This window comes from Ascaphus truei, chromosome 21 (genome assembly GCF_040206685.1).
Source record: "Ascaphus truei isolate aAscTru1 chromosome 21, aAscTru1.hap1, whole genome shotgun sequence".
Classification (NCBI taxonomy): Eukaryota; Metazoa; Chordata; class Amphibia; order Anura; family Ascaphidae; genus Ascaphus; species Ascaphus truei.
The window spans coordinates 26,851,602-26,867,502 of record NC_134503.1 but is presented as its reverse complement, the minus strand read 5'-3'; the positions used below and the strand labels follow the sequence as shown (position 1 = coordinate 26,867,502).

Genomic DNA, 15,901 nt, shown 5'->3' with positions numbered 1-15,901 from the left:
ACAAAACAAAAAAAGTGTTGCTGTGACAAGCTTTGGTGACATGGTGCCTCACTGCCGCACTCCCTTGCTGATCCTGGTGTCACGGTGTCTCCCTGCTGCACTCCCTTACTGATCCTGGTGACACGATGTCTCCCTGTCGCACTCCCTTGCTGATCCTGGTGTCACGGTGTCTCCCTGCCGCACTCCCGTGCTGATCCTTATCTTGCTTGTATCTATATGTAATCTAATGGTTGCTCTGCTGTTCTCGTAAATGTTCTTTATAATATCAATGTACGCTTCAACACTTTGTCACTGTCCTTACCAGTCACTGCTAGTAACACACACACAAACACACATTATCAGTCACTGCTACAGTAGTAAAACACCTGTACACTGTCCTTATCATTCGCACAATCACTGTTTATACAAGATAATAAAAAATAACCTGGCACTTGGACTTCTTAACCCCTCGACTGCTAGAGAGGCATGCAACATATTACTCTGCATGGTGCATATATATGGTGTGTGTGTGTGTGTGTGTGTAATACACACACACACACACACACACTGCAGTGAAGGGGTTAAAAGGCATATTCCCAGCCCATTATGAAATATATGTAACAGGGTATGTCTGTCAGCCTATCGGTCCCCGACCTGTTATGCATGTCCTGCTAGCTGCAGGCTGTAAGGGGTTAATCTTATGGGCTTGTGACCCCCACCCATGCTCCTCTATGATGGACAGAAGTAAGGTGATGACTCATGGCCTGTGTAAGCCTATCAGGGATAGGTATAGGCCATGAGCCCGCCCCTTCTGTTCCTAATTAGGGGAGTGCCAAATTTAGAGACACACACACACACACACACCTAAATGAGCTGTATTGGAGTGCCAGCTGTTCGATATAGAGATAGAGCGATAGAGCGATAGAGCTATATATATTACACACGCATACACTATACAGTCACACAGTTGTGTGTGGGAACATAATGAATATTTAAGTCTGGGTATACAAATTGGATGCATTTAATAAAGGGTTGGAACACATTCCGGCGGTAGCCATCTTAAATGTGACCCACACAAAGTGCACATTCAAAGCCCTTCATGAACTCCTCGCGCACGTTTCCGTGAGACGGTACAAACCAAGTCGCTCTCTCCGCACCTACCACATCGTACGCCGCGGGGGCGCGGTTCCGGGAAGCAACAACGCCCACTCCGGTTATGGGATCCATGGATGCGTCTGGCTGGGCGTCCGAGAGGTCCCTGACCTCGGGCATTATATGGTGACCCTACAAAGAGATGGGGGGAGACAGCTATTAGGATCCACGTAACAACTACAGCAGGGGTAACCCCACTGGCCTTTGAAGGTGTGTCTGGTGTAGTGCCGGAAAAAGTCACTTTGTCTCCAGAACCATTAGATTGTAAGCTCTGCGGTACAAAGAAACGCCTATGTACAGCGCTGCACCTACAGTATATAAGAGAAGATCATTAACAGTACTGTATTACTCAGTGTATTATTATCGTCCGGCAGGTAAAGTCGCTGTGGAAAGGTTTGTAGATTTAAACCCAGGAGGGGTATTAAAAGTCCAATCTCCCTGAGCCCACCCCCCCCTCAAAAAAACAACCTCTTATTAATAATTTAACAATCTACTTAAAGCTGCAGTTCAAGCACTATCCTACATGTGTATTTTTGTAAATTCATCAGATCTGTACTATGAGAAAATACTTGTAGCATTTAAAAAATAAAACAATTGTAAAGACACTTTTTATGTATTCTAATGTAACAGGCATTTTTGTTCCTATAGCAACCATTTACAAAGTCACATTCCCTTCCCCTTCTGAAACAGCCTCACCTTTTTGAGCCCTGCCCTCTCGAGCAGGGAACCAATTGAATGTAGTGCCTGCCTGGTCACATGACCTTCCTCACAGAACTTTGGCTGTCAGTGCAGCAGAAGATTACCCAAGATGCATTTAGTGATCCCCCCGCCGATCGATTACAGGAGAACGGATCGATCAGCAATTTAGCTAATCACTTGTCAGTGAGCAGATTGTATTGATGCACATATTGAATGAAAAAAAAAAAAAGCTTGAACTGCAGCTTTAACCTCCTTAAACCAATCCAACTGCACTAAAAGCAAAGATTTGGCTTATTTGGGAATTTACAAGTTTAATTTCTCCGGGGGTCTAGGAATGGGGGTGGGTTTTGTCAGCACAGTGTTTTCTTTACCCTTATTCACCCCTGTGCTTTGTCAGAGAGCCAATAGAGATAAGGGGAGAGAAGGGGCATTGCCTGTACAAACTCTGTAACACAGTGACTGGTCAGTCAAAAGGAAAATCAAACCCCTCCCAAGTCTCCGCTCACCCTGTGTACAAACTGACTAACAAATAGTTTACAAATACGTCACCCCTAGGAGGGTTTTTACTATCGTTATCTAAAGTCATTTGGTGGTCAGACTGTTTGTCAGACCCTTTTTTTAGGTGGAGTAAAGACCGAAAGGGTCGGCACGCGAAGGCTTTAGGTCACTTAACAAGGCTGGACTTAGAGAAGAGGCGGACAACTCCAGTCCTCGAGGGAAAACAACAGGTCAGGTATTCAGGATATCCCTGCTTCAGCACAGGTGGTGCAGTCGTTGACTGAGCCACTGATTCAGCCACCTGTGCTGAAGCAGGGATATCGAGAAAATAAACACGGATTTGTTGGTGGCCCTTGACGACTGCAGTTGGCCGCTACTGGTGTAGAGTCAAGTGGCAGGAAGGAAGCCACTCCCACTTTATGCATGATGATGTCACTATCGGGGTATAAATAGCCTGGCTGGAGATCCTAGCAGCAGGTTTCTCGGAGTGGCCGTTGGAGGAGCCTCACAGTGAAGTCCAGTAAATAGGTCTCAGAGTTTAGATAAGTATATTAATATTGTCCTGTCCCAGTTAGTTGTTTTGTAGTTAGGGAGAGTGCCCTGTGCAGTTAGTATCCGTAGCAATGGAGTTAGATCTCTCTCCAGACTCTATTATTCACCAAGACATAATTACCCTCACGTTATTGGAAGTTATAGGGTCTGGATGAAACACCGCTTAACCCTGTCACTGCCAGTAGTACACTTTGCTCCTAGAAGGAACTGACCCCTTAACCCTGTCACTGCCATTAGTACTCTTTGCCCCAAGGAGGGACTGACCCCTTAACCGTGTCACTGCCATTAGTACACTTTGCCCCTAGGAGGGACTGACCCCTTAACCCGGTCACTGCCATTAGTACACTTTGCCCCTAGGAGGGACTGACCCCTTAACCATGTCACTGCCATTAGTACACTTTGCCCCTTGGAGGGACCGACCCCTTAAAATTCCAGAGCCCAGCTTTGATGTCCCACATTCTCTGCAGGGAACAAGAGAAGAAAAGGCAGATGGGAGTTTACAGCAAAAACACAAAAACAGGAACTATTCAAAGTGTCCCGCATCCGGTTCCAGTTCAGTAAACTCTCAGTGACAATAAAAAGGTGCTTTATTCAAAGTGGAGGCAGACTGAGCCTACAAATCAGCATGGCGACTTAGGGGCAAAATGAATACGAATAGATTTATTCCTATTCTGCGTCTCGTAGTGTCAGCGTATTAAGGGGTCCGCTACTGTGTCCCCCCGCGTGTGCGGTTATGGGGTAATAGGAAAAGTACAGTCCAAGATGCACAGTAATATGGGGCAATGGGAGGAGTTATAAGGAACGGTTATATGGGGTAATAGGAGGAGTTATAGGGAGCGGTTATATGGGTTAATTGTAGGAGTTATAGGAAGATGGTATAAAGAGTAATAGGGGGCTTTATAGGGCGGGGTTATATGGGGCAATAGGAGGAGTTTTAGGGAGCAGTTATATGGGGCAATAGGAGGAGTTATAGGGAGCGGTTATATGGGGTAATAGGAGGAGTTATAAGGAGAGGTTATATGGAGTAATAGGAGTTATAGGGAGCGGTTATATGGGGTAATAGGAGTTATATGGAGGGGTTATATGGGGTAATAGGAGGAGTTATAGGGAGGGGTTTTAGGGAGAGGTTATATGGGGTTATATGGGGTAATAGGAGGAGTTATAGAGAGGGGTTATATGGGGTAATAGGAGGAGTTATAGGGAGCGGTTATATGGAGTAATAGGAGGAGTTATAGGGAGAGGTTATATGGAGTAATAGGAGGAACTCTTTTTATTGAAAAAAAATTCCAACGTTACATTTCATAGAAAACCATTTCAAACAAAAACTGCTCATTATGTACAAACTTATATTATATCAATATTAACTCAGCGTGTGTACCAACCTTTCTCCTCAACAGCAACTTCACATTCCGTTTATACACATTTTAATTGAAACTAAATAAAAGCCTTATCTGTAACATTAATAGCTGCTACCTTTAAAGGATTAATGAACAAACATTAAGCCCCCCCCCAAAAAACAAAACAAAAAAAACACACGGTATTACTTTTTCTTTTTCCCCACATTATCCCCCAATGACCCAAACCTCTTGACGGTCACTGAAGGTGGGATCATGTCCGAGTCTGTCTCTCTGGAAACATCCATAGTATGTTCCTCTTCGGATAAGCAAAGTTCCTCTACATCGTCGGAGTCCTCAGCTCTTGACCCCCAATCCTTTCTGAGAGCAGAAAAACGGTTTTTCATAGCTACCTGAGGAACTTTACCAGCGGGACCTGCAGGACGTCGAAGAGTCCCTCCAAGTTTTTTTTACCATGCTCTTCTTCCTTTTCCCCTGTGCCCAAATCTGCTCACTTTCTTTTTCTTTATTATTATTTTCCCTCACTTGGGTTTCCATCAAAGTAGGATCATCTGATTCTCCAGATTGTTCCCCTGCTGGGAGTAGATTTGAGGAGGATCCTTCTAAGGGGTCTTCTGACATTTCCTGAGCCTTGTTTACACTCACAATAATTGTTTTTACTGTAAGAGTATCTGGGCAAACTGCATCCACAGGTGGTCCAGGACAAGCTCCGTCCCCAGGAGGATCTAAGCAAGCACCACCACTAGGCTGAACCAGACCAACCCCATCTGCAGGCGGATCCAGACATATTCTGTCTGCAACTTTCAGGGCCCGGTCGTAAAGTGTTTCATTGTCTTCGAAGTCCACTTCCTGCTCCCATACTTTTGAAATATTATGCCAGGCTTCTGCGCAATTCGTGTATGAATGTCCAAACTTATCGCATAAATTACATCTGATGTTTGTACAACTTGCCCTCTCTTGGCCCAAGGAGTGGCACAAGTTGCATTTTAGAACATCACAAGACATGCTTAAATGTCTGGCTGAACCACATCTATGGCACAAGGTTGGCTGCCCATAGTAAAAACAATTTCCTTTTTCTCTTCCTATGAAGAAGGAGTTGGGCAAATGCTTTGTAACATTGCCATGTCGCCAAAGTCTGACTTGCACCTTCCAACCTCCAACCCAAATTTCTTCCGAGTCCATAATCCTTGTAGGTGGAGCCAGAACTTCGCATTGTCTGCCAAGCCATATCAGAATATCTGATATTGGGACTGATTCGTGTCTGAAGAGAATTGTCACCGACTTTGTTTCCGGTTTGGACACAGGAATAGCAGCAAAGGACTTCCATAATTCTGAATTTTTAAGACTCTCATATTTTGTCCAGAAATAGTCCAGAGCCTGAGGTCTCTTAAAGCTGACATCGTATTCGCATGAACCTGGAAAATGGATAAGGGCGTAAATGTCATCTGCACTGAAGCCCAAAGATTCTTTCAATAGATGTTTTCCTACAAAAATCCTATCAGGCTTCATTTCCTCTGCACCCTTATATCTCAATTTTACCACGTTCCTCCTTTTTAAAGGTTGTGCATTTCTGGTCACAGCGCTCACAAAGGATCTCCCACTCCAGGCTGAAGGGGGTGCTGTATGAACTGGGGTTACCTTGATGCCATTACTTTGCTTTACCCCATCTTCTGATTGGGCCACTCTATCAGGAACTGTTTGGATAGGAGCAGCACTTTCAGTCTCTACAACCTTAACTTCACTGCCAGGCATTACAGGGTTAATGCAGTCTCCATTGCTGCTAATTACCACCTGCTGTTCTCCTCTCTCAGAGTTCTGAATCCCAGGACCAGCTAATAAGCATGGGGGTGGTTCTGTAAGTCCAGGTGAGCATGGGTTCTCTGGCTCACTGCTCTCAGGCACAAACTCAATTTCCAGCTGATCTCCTCTCAGAGTTTCTAGGTTCTTGCTTTGCTGCTCTCCAGATTTCTTTGTAATTTCTTTAACTTCTCCCAGCGTGGGAGTCTGAGATAACCCAACATCACAGGTGTCTGCTGCTTTCTTTGCATGCAATGGTCTTTTAATCAGATCTTCTGCCGCTTCTGCTATTAACCCCTGGGATGCTGGAAGCTCTGGAACAGATCCTTGCTCACAGTCTGATACACCCTGAGGTGAGTCCCCTTCCCTGAAGTCTTTGGACCCTATTACAGGGCTGGTACCTTCTCCTGTGGAAACCTTTAGCTTCCGGTCCTTTGCTTTCTTTTTTTTTTGCAACTTTACCCTTTGGGGTTTTCTTGGCAGTTGGTGGAATTAAACTGTCAGGATCTGAATCAGAATTTTCCTGGGATAAGTTCTCTGTTTTATCTTTAGACTTTGCAGACTTGTTCTGGGATTTAGTTTCTCTCCCACTTCTTGTATGCTTCACCAAACTTATCTTTTCTTGTGAGCATTTAATGGGGTTTTGGCTTCCGTTTCCACAATATGAATCTGCGCCTTGTTCTGCACCCTGTTCGGCACCCTGCTCAGCATTTTGCTCTGCGCCCCGCTCTGCACCCTGCTTGGCACTTTGCTCAGCACCCTGTTCAGCACTGTGGGTTAGCATTTCAATAGTTTTTAAAAGGGAACGTTTCTGTCTGACTGGAACCCCTGTTATTTTAGCAATCTCAACCTCCAACCGGGTTAATTCAACATGCAGATGATTTATTTGCTTATTGCGCACGTCTATCTCACGACCACGACATCTCTTTAATTCGATATTTTCTATTTCCAATTCTTCTACCTTCCTGTTATACTTCTTCAATAAAGCTCGCTTCTCTTCTTTCTTAAGCAGACTCTGTTCTGCCCCTTCCTTTCTCTCCAAACTCTCCTGTACCTTGCATTCAGCCTCACCAAGGCCTACAACACTGCTGCAGCCTGCAGCCTCTCCTACTTCCATCTCCAACACACAGCCACCAACCCCTGGGTCTAAGGCCATCCTGGCTCCCCTGCAGGAGCTCACCTGCAGCCCATCCTGGAGGAACTCTTTTTATTGAAAACAAATTCCAACATTCCATTCCATAGAAAATCATTTCAAACAAAAACTGCTCATTATGTACAAACTTATATTATATCAATATTAACTCAGCATTTGTTCCACCTTACTCCTCAACAGCAACTTCACATTCCTTTTATACACATTTTAATTGAAACTAAATAAAAGCCTTAACTATGATATTATTAGGTGATACCTTTAAAGGATTAATGAACAAACATTAAGCCCCCCCCCAAAAAACAAAACAAAAAAAACACACGGTATTACTTTTTCTTTTTCCCCACATTATCCCCCAATGACCCAAACCTCTTGACGGTCACTGAAGGTGGGATCATGTCCGAGTCTGTCTCTCTGGAAACATCCATAGTATGTTCCTCTTCGGATAAGCAAAGTTCCTCTACATCGTCGGAGTCCTCAGCTCTTGACCCCCAATCCTTTCTGAGAGCAGAAAAAAGTTTTTTCATAGCTACCTGAGGAACTTTAACAGCGGGACCTGCAGGACGTCGAAGAGTCCCTCCAAGTTTTTTCACCATGCTCTTCTTCCTTTTCCTTTTCCCCTGTGCCCAAAGCTGCTCACTTTCTTTTTCTTTATTATTATTTTCCCTCACTTGGGTTTCCATCAAAGTAGGATCATCTGATTCCCCAGATTGTTCCCCTGCTGGGAGTAGATTTGAGGAGATTCCTTCTAAGGGGTCTTCTGACATTTCCTGGGCTTTGTTTACACTCACAATAATTGTTTTTTCTGTAAGAGTATCTGGGCAAACTGCATCCACAGATGGTCCAGGACAAGCTCCGTCCCCAGGAGGATCTAAGCAAGCGCCATCCCTAGGCTGAACCAGACCAACCCCATCTGCAGGCGGATGCAGACATATTCTGTCTGCAACTTTCAGGGCCCGGTCGTAAAGTGCTTCATTGTCTTCGAAGTCCACTTCCTGCTCCCATACTTTTGAAATATTATGCCAGGCTTCTGCGCAATTCGTGTATGAATGTCCAAACTTATCGCATAAATTACATCTGATGTTTGTACAACTTGCCCTCTCGTGGCCCAAGGAGTGGCACAAGTTGCATTTTAGAACATCACAAGACATGCTTAAATGTCTGGCTGAACCACATCTATGGCACAAGGTTGGCTGCCCATAGTAAAAACAATTTCCTTTTTCTCTTCCTATGAAGGAGTTGGGCAAATGCTTTGTAACATTGCCATGTCGCCAAAGTCTGACTTGCACCTTCCAACCTCCAACCCAAATTTCTTCCGAGTCCATAATCCTTGTAGGTGGAGCCAGTACTTCGCATTGTCTGCCAAGCCATATCAGAATATCTGATATTGGGACTGATTCGTGTCTGAAGAGAATTGTCACCGACTTTGTTTCCGGTTTGGACACAGGAATAGCAGCAAAGGACTTCCATAATTCTGAATTTTTAAGACTCTCATATTTTGTCCAGAAATAGTCCAGAGCCTGAGGTCTCTTAAAGCTGACATCGTATTCGCATGAACCTGGAACATGGATAAGGGCATAAATGTCATCTGCACTGAAGCCCAAAGATTCTTTCAATAGATGTTTTCCTACAAAAATCCTGTCAGGCTTCATCTCCTCTGCACCCTTATATCTCAATTTTACCACGTTCCTCCTTTTTAAAGGTTGTGCATTTCTGGTCACAGCGCTCACAAAGGATCTCCCACTCCAGGCTGAAGGGGGTGCTGTGTGAACTGGGGTTGCCTTGATGCCATTACTTTGCCTTACCCCATCTTCTGATTGGGCCACTCTATCAGGAACTGTTTGGATAGGAGCAGCACTTTGTCTCTACAACCTTAACTTCACTCCCAGGCACTACAGGGTTAATGCAGTCTCCATTGCTGCTAATTACCACCTGCTGTTCTCCTCTCTCAGAGTTCTGAATCCCAGGACCAGCTAATAAGCAGGGGTGTGGTTCTGTAAGTCCAGGTGAGCATGGGTTCTCTGGCTCACTGCTCTCAGACACAAACTCCATTTCCAGCTGAAAACCTCTCACAGTTTCTAGGTTCTTGCTTTGCACTCTCCAGATTTCTTTGTAATTTCTTTAACTTCTCCCAGCGTGGGAGTCTGAGATAACCCAACATCACAGGTGTCTGCTGCTTTCTTTGCATGCAATGGTCTTTTAATCAGATCTTCTGCCGCTTCTGCTATTAACCCCTGGGATGCTCGAAGCTCTGGAACAGATCCTTGCTCACAGTCTGATACACCCTGAGGTGAGTCCCCTTCCCTGAAGTCTTTGGACCCTATTACAGGGCTGTTACCTTCTCCTGTGGAAACCTTTAGCTTCCGGTCCTTTGCTTTCTTTTTTTTTTGCAACTTTACCCTTTGGGGTTTTCTTGGCAGTTGGTGGAATTAAACTGTCAGGATCTGAATCAGAATTTTCCTGGGATAAGTTCTCTGTTTTATCTTTAGACTTTGCAGACTTGTTCTGGGATCTAGTTTCTCTCCCACTTCTTGTAGGCGTCACCAAACTTATCTTTTCTTGTGAGCATTTAATGGGGTTTTGGCTACCGTTTCCACAATATGAATCTGCGTCTTGTTCTGCACCCTGCTTGGCACTTTGCTCAGCACCCTGTTCAGCACTGTGGGTTAGCATTTCAATAGTTTTTAAAAGGGAACGTTTCTGTCTGACTGGAACCCCTGTTATTTTAGCAATCTCAACCTCCAACCGGGTTAATTCAACATGCAGATGATTTATTTGCTTCTTGCGCGTGTCTACCTCACGACCACGACATCTCTTTAACTTAATATTTTCTATTTCCAATTCTTCTACCTTCCTGTTATACTTCTTCAATAAAGCTCGCTTCTCTTCTTTTTTAAGCAGATTCTGTTCTGCCCCTTCCTTTCTCTCCAAACTCTCCTGTACCTTGCATTCAGCCTCACCAAGGCCTACATCACTGCTGCAGCCTGCGGCCTCTCCTACTTCCATCTCCAACTCACAGCCACCAACCCCTGGGTCTAAGGCCATCCTGGCTATCCTGCAGGAGCTCACCTGCAGCCCATCCTGGAGGAGTTATAGGGAGAGGTTATATGGAGTAATAGGAGAAGTTATAGGGAGAGGTTATAAGGGGTAATAGAAGGAGTTATAGGGAGCGATTCTTTGGGGTAATAGGAGGAGTTATAGGGAGAGGTTATATGGAGTAATAGGAGGAGTTATAGGGAGCGGTTAAATGTGGCAATAGGAGTTATAGGGAGCGGTTATATGGAGTAATAGGAGGAGTTATAGGGAGAGGTTATATGGAGTAATAGGAGGAGTTATAGGGAGAGGTTATATGGAGTAATAGGAGGAGTTATAGGGAGAGGTTATATGGAGTAATAGGAGGAGTTATAGGGAGAGGTTATATGGAGTAATAGGAGGAGTTATAGGGAGAGGTTATATGGAGTAATAGGAGGAGTTATAGGGAGAGGTTATATGGAGTAATAGGAGGAGTTATAGGGAGAGGTTATATGGAGTAATAGGAGTTATAGGGAGCGGTTATATGGGGTAATAGGAGGAGTTATAGGGAGCGGTTATATGGGGTAATAGGAGGAGTTATAGGGAGAGGTTATATGGAGTAATAGGAGGAGTTATAGGGAGAGGTTATATGGAGTAATAGGAGTTATAGGGAGCGGTTATATGGGGTAATAGGAGTTATAGGGAGAGGTTATATGGAGTAATAGGAGTTATAGGGAGCGGTTATATGGGGTAATAGGAGGAGTTATAGGGAGAGGTTACATGGAGTAATAGGAGGAGTTATAGGGAGCGATTATATGGGGTAATAGGAGGAGTTATAGAGCGGTTATATGGGGTAATAGGAGGAGTTATAGGGAGCGGTTATATGGGGTAATAGTTAGTCTAGTGGACAGCCGGTCCACCCTTGGATTGCCGCTGCCAAACCCACCTGGCTGGCAGGGAGTGGGGGCACATTGATACGCTCCAGGTAAGGCCGCGTCCATGTTTAGTGCTTGCGGGCGGAGGCGCGCTTCCACTCGGCACTGAGCCGCTACATCCGCAATGAGAGCGGCTTTAGTAGGGGCTCGCCTACGCTTCCGCGCGCTTGCGGAAGCGCAGGTCTTAGGTAATTTTAAATTTTCCCGCTTGCCGGAGCGCAGGGCCGGTCACGTGAGCGGTTCGCCCAATGAGGGCGAACCAGCTCCGTGACGTCACTTGCCCGCCCCCCAACACGCCCCGGGACGGCGCGCGGACCAAGGCCAGGGAAAGCACCCGCTTTCCCTCAGCAAGCAAGCAAGAAGGCACCCTGGACGCAGCCTAACCCAACTGCCTGGGATTGCTGCCACAAAGTCACTGATTAACTCGTTTGTGTCCTGTGAAGGGACTGGCTCCTTTAAGAAGTTTATTTTTTATTTTTTGAGTAACGTTATTACGCCGGGCTCCGGGCTCCGGGCTCCTACAGGTTAAAACTTGCGGTGACTTGTGAGACAATTCTGCGCTCAATTTAAAAAGAATTCCCCTTAACAGCCGCTCCCTCCCTAAACAGGGATTGTCATTTTTAGGGAAGGAAAGGAAATATTTATTTTATGGTAGGGGGTAGTGTTAGTATTAAGGGGTTTTAGGGTAGGGGGGTAGCGTTAGTATAAGGGGTAAACTCAGCTGCGGTTAGTCAGGTGGTCTCTGCGTGGATGCAGGCAGCACTTTTAACCCCACTGCTCCAAGAGGGTCAAAAAAATGTGCCACCCACCCCCCCTAGCACTCCAACTGTTAGGAGCTGGGAGGCAGCCTTGTTGTATCTGTGATGTCACTTGTGACACAGGAAGCAGCCATCTTTAAGATGTGATGTCATTTGTGACACTTTTTTTTTTCTCTGTCTGAATAGGATATACCTTTCCTCATGAAGAATAAATACAAGTTGCTGTAATTACAAACGGCCTTGTTAGAGGGGCCGGCCATACATCGAGAAGACCTCCCCAAATATCTCATTCTATGATATATTAAGAAAGAAAAAGTTTAGTACACACACACACACACACACACACACACACTATAATATATACAACCAATTTTAAACATTTATCTGATATAGAAAATAAATATGTATACACACATAAAATGATGTACATACAATTTTAAACATTTGAAATCATTATATACACACATGTGCAATGAATGGAGTGTACTGTATGTAAAATGTTAAACATGCACAAATATATATTATTTAAAAAGATATTAAGCCTTGTTTTTTCTCTGTGCTTTACTGTAATTCCCAATCTCAAATGAACAACATTACTGTATATATGCATACACTTACTGTAAAATGGAGAGAGAGAGAGAGACAGAGAGACAGTAGGCCCTGTTATACAGAAGGAAGCCTGCACCTCCATAATTAATTATCTCCCAGTCCTGCAAACCCCATGTTATTGTTATTAAAAATACAGACTGACAAACGGATCATAACATTTCCTAACACCCCGCTCATCAACAGAGGGATATAAATAAATATAAATATATACACACACACACACACTCACTGCCTGTTTGTAAGTAAAAACCTTGCTTGCTTCATTCATTGTAACATCGCCGGAAGAAGAGATCAGTGTATCTCGCAAGCTCGCACAAATAAAAGCATTTCGTTATCCACAGTACCGCGCTACGTCCTGTGTCGGCACTACAGCCCCCCCCACCCCCATTATACATACAGGTAGAGACCCCAAAAATAAAAGAAAACCCCCACAGCCCCCTGAAGGGAAGGGGGGGTACGGAGAAAGACACAGCATGAACCGAAGAACCACAAACCACAGGGGGGGGGGGGGGGGGGGGAGTGTCTGCGGATTAACCCCTTACGCGCGGGACAGGGGTGAGCTCTGCACTCCGGCTCATAAGGGGTTAAAAAAAATAACAAGCCCTTGAAACGCGATCATTTCCGGCCTGCTAAAATCCGTGCGGGAACCCCACCCCCCCCCCCCCCCCGAAATAAGATCAAAAATAAACCCCCTTAATGTGTACCCCCTCCCCCCTATTAGGAAAGGGTAAATAATATATACATGTTAGCCGGGGGGGGGGGATAAGAGTCGGGGGGGGGGGCTGCGGACACTTAACTGTTACGCGTGGGAATCCAGCCCTCCTTTTCATGCAGAGGCAGCTTTTCATCGCCAGGCGAGAGCAGAGCGAGGGAGGCAGGGGGGAGTGGGAGGAGGAAGAGGAGGAGGGGGGAGGAAGGCTGAGCCGAAAAGAAAGGGAGAAACAGCCGGGGGAGGTGGGGGGCGATCCTTACCCCAAATCTGCCCAGCGGGGTCACCCAGCTCCGTGCTGCTACCAAGTCAAATCCGAGAACCCCTCCCGGGGCATTTAAACTTAGTGTCCCTGGCAGCGGTAATAGTGTGTGTGTGTGTGTGTGTATATATATATATATTTACATGCGGGGTCTGAGCACCACGAAGAGAGCCTCTTGTGGCCAAGATGCAGCATTGCAGGGTTGGAGGGGGGGGGGGTCCTGGGAAATAAGGGCAGTGTTTCTGTTTTTGGTTTAAATTGACAAACAACCTTTATGTCGGTAATGTTATCAATCGGTGCTAAAAGCAAAGATTCGGGTTTCTTTGTTATTTCAGTGTCATTTTTTCGTGGTGCCTCGGGGGGGCGGGGGGGGGGGGGGATGATTAGGGAGGCGATATAGATATAAACCTACCAGAGACTCTCACATCCACCACCAGTCTAAATTCTTTCAAATCTAAGGCTGTCTCACATTTTAATCTGGTCTGTAACTGTTTCATACGCCCATAATATATATTATCTCTTACTGTGCACGCAATGTCTTGTATATAATGTATAACCCTGCTCACTTATGTAACTGTACTTGTAACCATGTATTATTTGTTTTACTCTGTGCCCAGGACATACGTGAAAACGAGAGGTAACTCTCAATGTATTACTTCCTGGTAACACATGTTATAAATAAATAAATAAATATAGGTGATGGGAGGGAGGTTTTGCCTGTGCAATCTCTGGTTGATATCAGATAAAAGGGAGCAGGCTCAGGGAATCAAGCCACTCCCATCTGGCAGCTCGTCCTGTTTACATAATAACTTTAAACATTATTTAACATACTTATAGGTGTCAGATTTGGGTTAAATGCATCAGTCTCCCAGATGTGACCCCTTAACCCTGTCACTGCCATTAGTACACTTTGCCCCTAGGAGGGACTGACCCCTTAACCACGTCACTGCCATTAGTACACTTTGCCCCTAGGAGAGACTGACCCCTTAACCACGTCACTGCCATTAGTACACTTTGCCCCTAGGAGAGACTGACCCCTTAACCATGTCACTGCCATTAGTACACTTTGCCCCTAGAAGGGACTGACCCCTTAACCACGTCACTGCCATTAGTACACTTTGCCCCTAGGAGAGACTGACCCCTTAACCACGTCACTGCCATTAGTACACTTTGCCCCTAGGAGAGACTGACCCCTTAACCATGTCACTGCCATTAGTACACTTTGCCCCTAGAAGGGACTGACCCCTTAACCATGTCACTGCCATTAGTACACTTTGCCCCTAGGAGGGACTGACCCCTTAACCATGTCACTGCCAGTAGTACACTTTGCCCCTAGGAGGGACTGACCCCTTAACCATGTCACTGCCAGTAGTACACTTTGCCCCTAGGAGGGACTGACCCCTTAACCACGTCACTGCCATTAGTACACTTTGTTCCTAGGAGGGACTGACCCCTTAACCATGTCACTGCCATTAGTACACTTTGGCCATAGGAGGGACTGACCCCTTAACCATGTCACTGCCATTAGTACGCTTTGCCCCTAGGAGGGACTGACCCCTTAACCACGTCACTGCCTTTAGTACACTTTGCCCCTAGGAGGGACTGACCCCTTAACCATGTCACTGCCATTAGTACACTTTGCCCCTAGGAGGGACTGACCCCTTAACCACGTCACTGCCATTAGTACACTTTGTTCCTAGGAGGGACTGACCCCTTAACCACGTCACTGCCATTAGTACACTTTGCCCCTAGGAAGGACTGACCCCTTAACCATGTCACTGCCATTAGTACACTTTGGCCATAGGAGGGACTGACCCCTTAACCCTGTCACTGCCATTAGTACATGCTGGTGCCCATGCTGTGGGACCTACCAGCTGTGGACAGAGCCTTTGTTGAGCCCGGAGTAGTGTTGCTGTGAAAATAATCCGCCTGCCAGCAGAGGCAAAATGCCTCAGATACCACAGATTCTCACTGCAACGCCTGTTTTGCCGGCTAAAAGGGATGATACGCGTCCGCAGACCGGGAGGGTGCAACAGGAGGCAACAACTAGTACAAATTATGCTGATTACATACAACTGATAACCAGACGGATTATGCAAGATATGGAACAAGCTATTGATCAAAGCTTTGATACTCTGGAAAGAGAACTTGCTGAAATAATGGGCACCTCCATTCAACAAGGGACCATGCCTGCAAAACATGGCCAAGAACAGCCACTGCCCGCAGCCCAGCTCACCCCTGAATACCCCAGGGTGGTAATGCCAGCAAAACATGGCCAAGAACAGCCACTGCCCGCAGCCCAGCTCACCCCTGAATACCCCAGGGCGGTAATGCCTGCAAAACATGGCCAAGAACAGCCACTACCCACACAGCAACTCACCCCTTAATACCCCAGGGCGGTAATGCTGCAGAAAGGCCGCTTCCATAGTGGATG

The 15,901-nt window shown here is 45.8% G+C and overlaps 1 protein-coding gene across 2 annotated transcripts in view; it reads right to left on the bottom strand.

Moving 5' to 3' along the window:
* MVB12B (multivesicular body subunit 12B) overlaps nucleotides 1-13,614 on the bottom strand; it is a 104,442-nt gene extending 90,828 nt beyond the window's left edge. Inside the window, exons 1-2 of one of the 2 annotated variants that reach the window (XM_075579408.1) lie at nucleotides 13,469-13,614; nucleotides 1,141-1,263 (exon numbers count right to left, since the gene is read on the bottom strand). In XM_075579408.1, coding sequence (XP_075435523.1) covers nucleotides 1,141-1,251 — 111 coding nt within the window. In that variant the 5' untranslated portion in view covers nucleotides 1,252-1,263; nucleotides 13,469-13,614. Of the gene's footprint in view, nucleotides 1-1,140; nucleotides 1,264-13,293; nucleotides 13,408-13,468 lie in introns of those variants that run through there. The other variant, XM_075579406.1, reaches the window with a different exon arrangement.
* Between the last annotated feature and the right edge of the window lie 2,287 nt (nucleotides 13,615-15,901).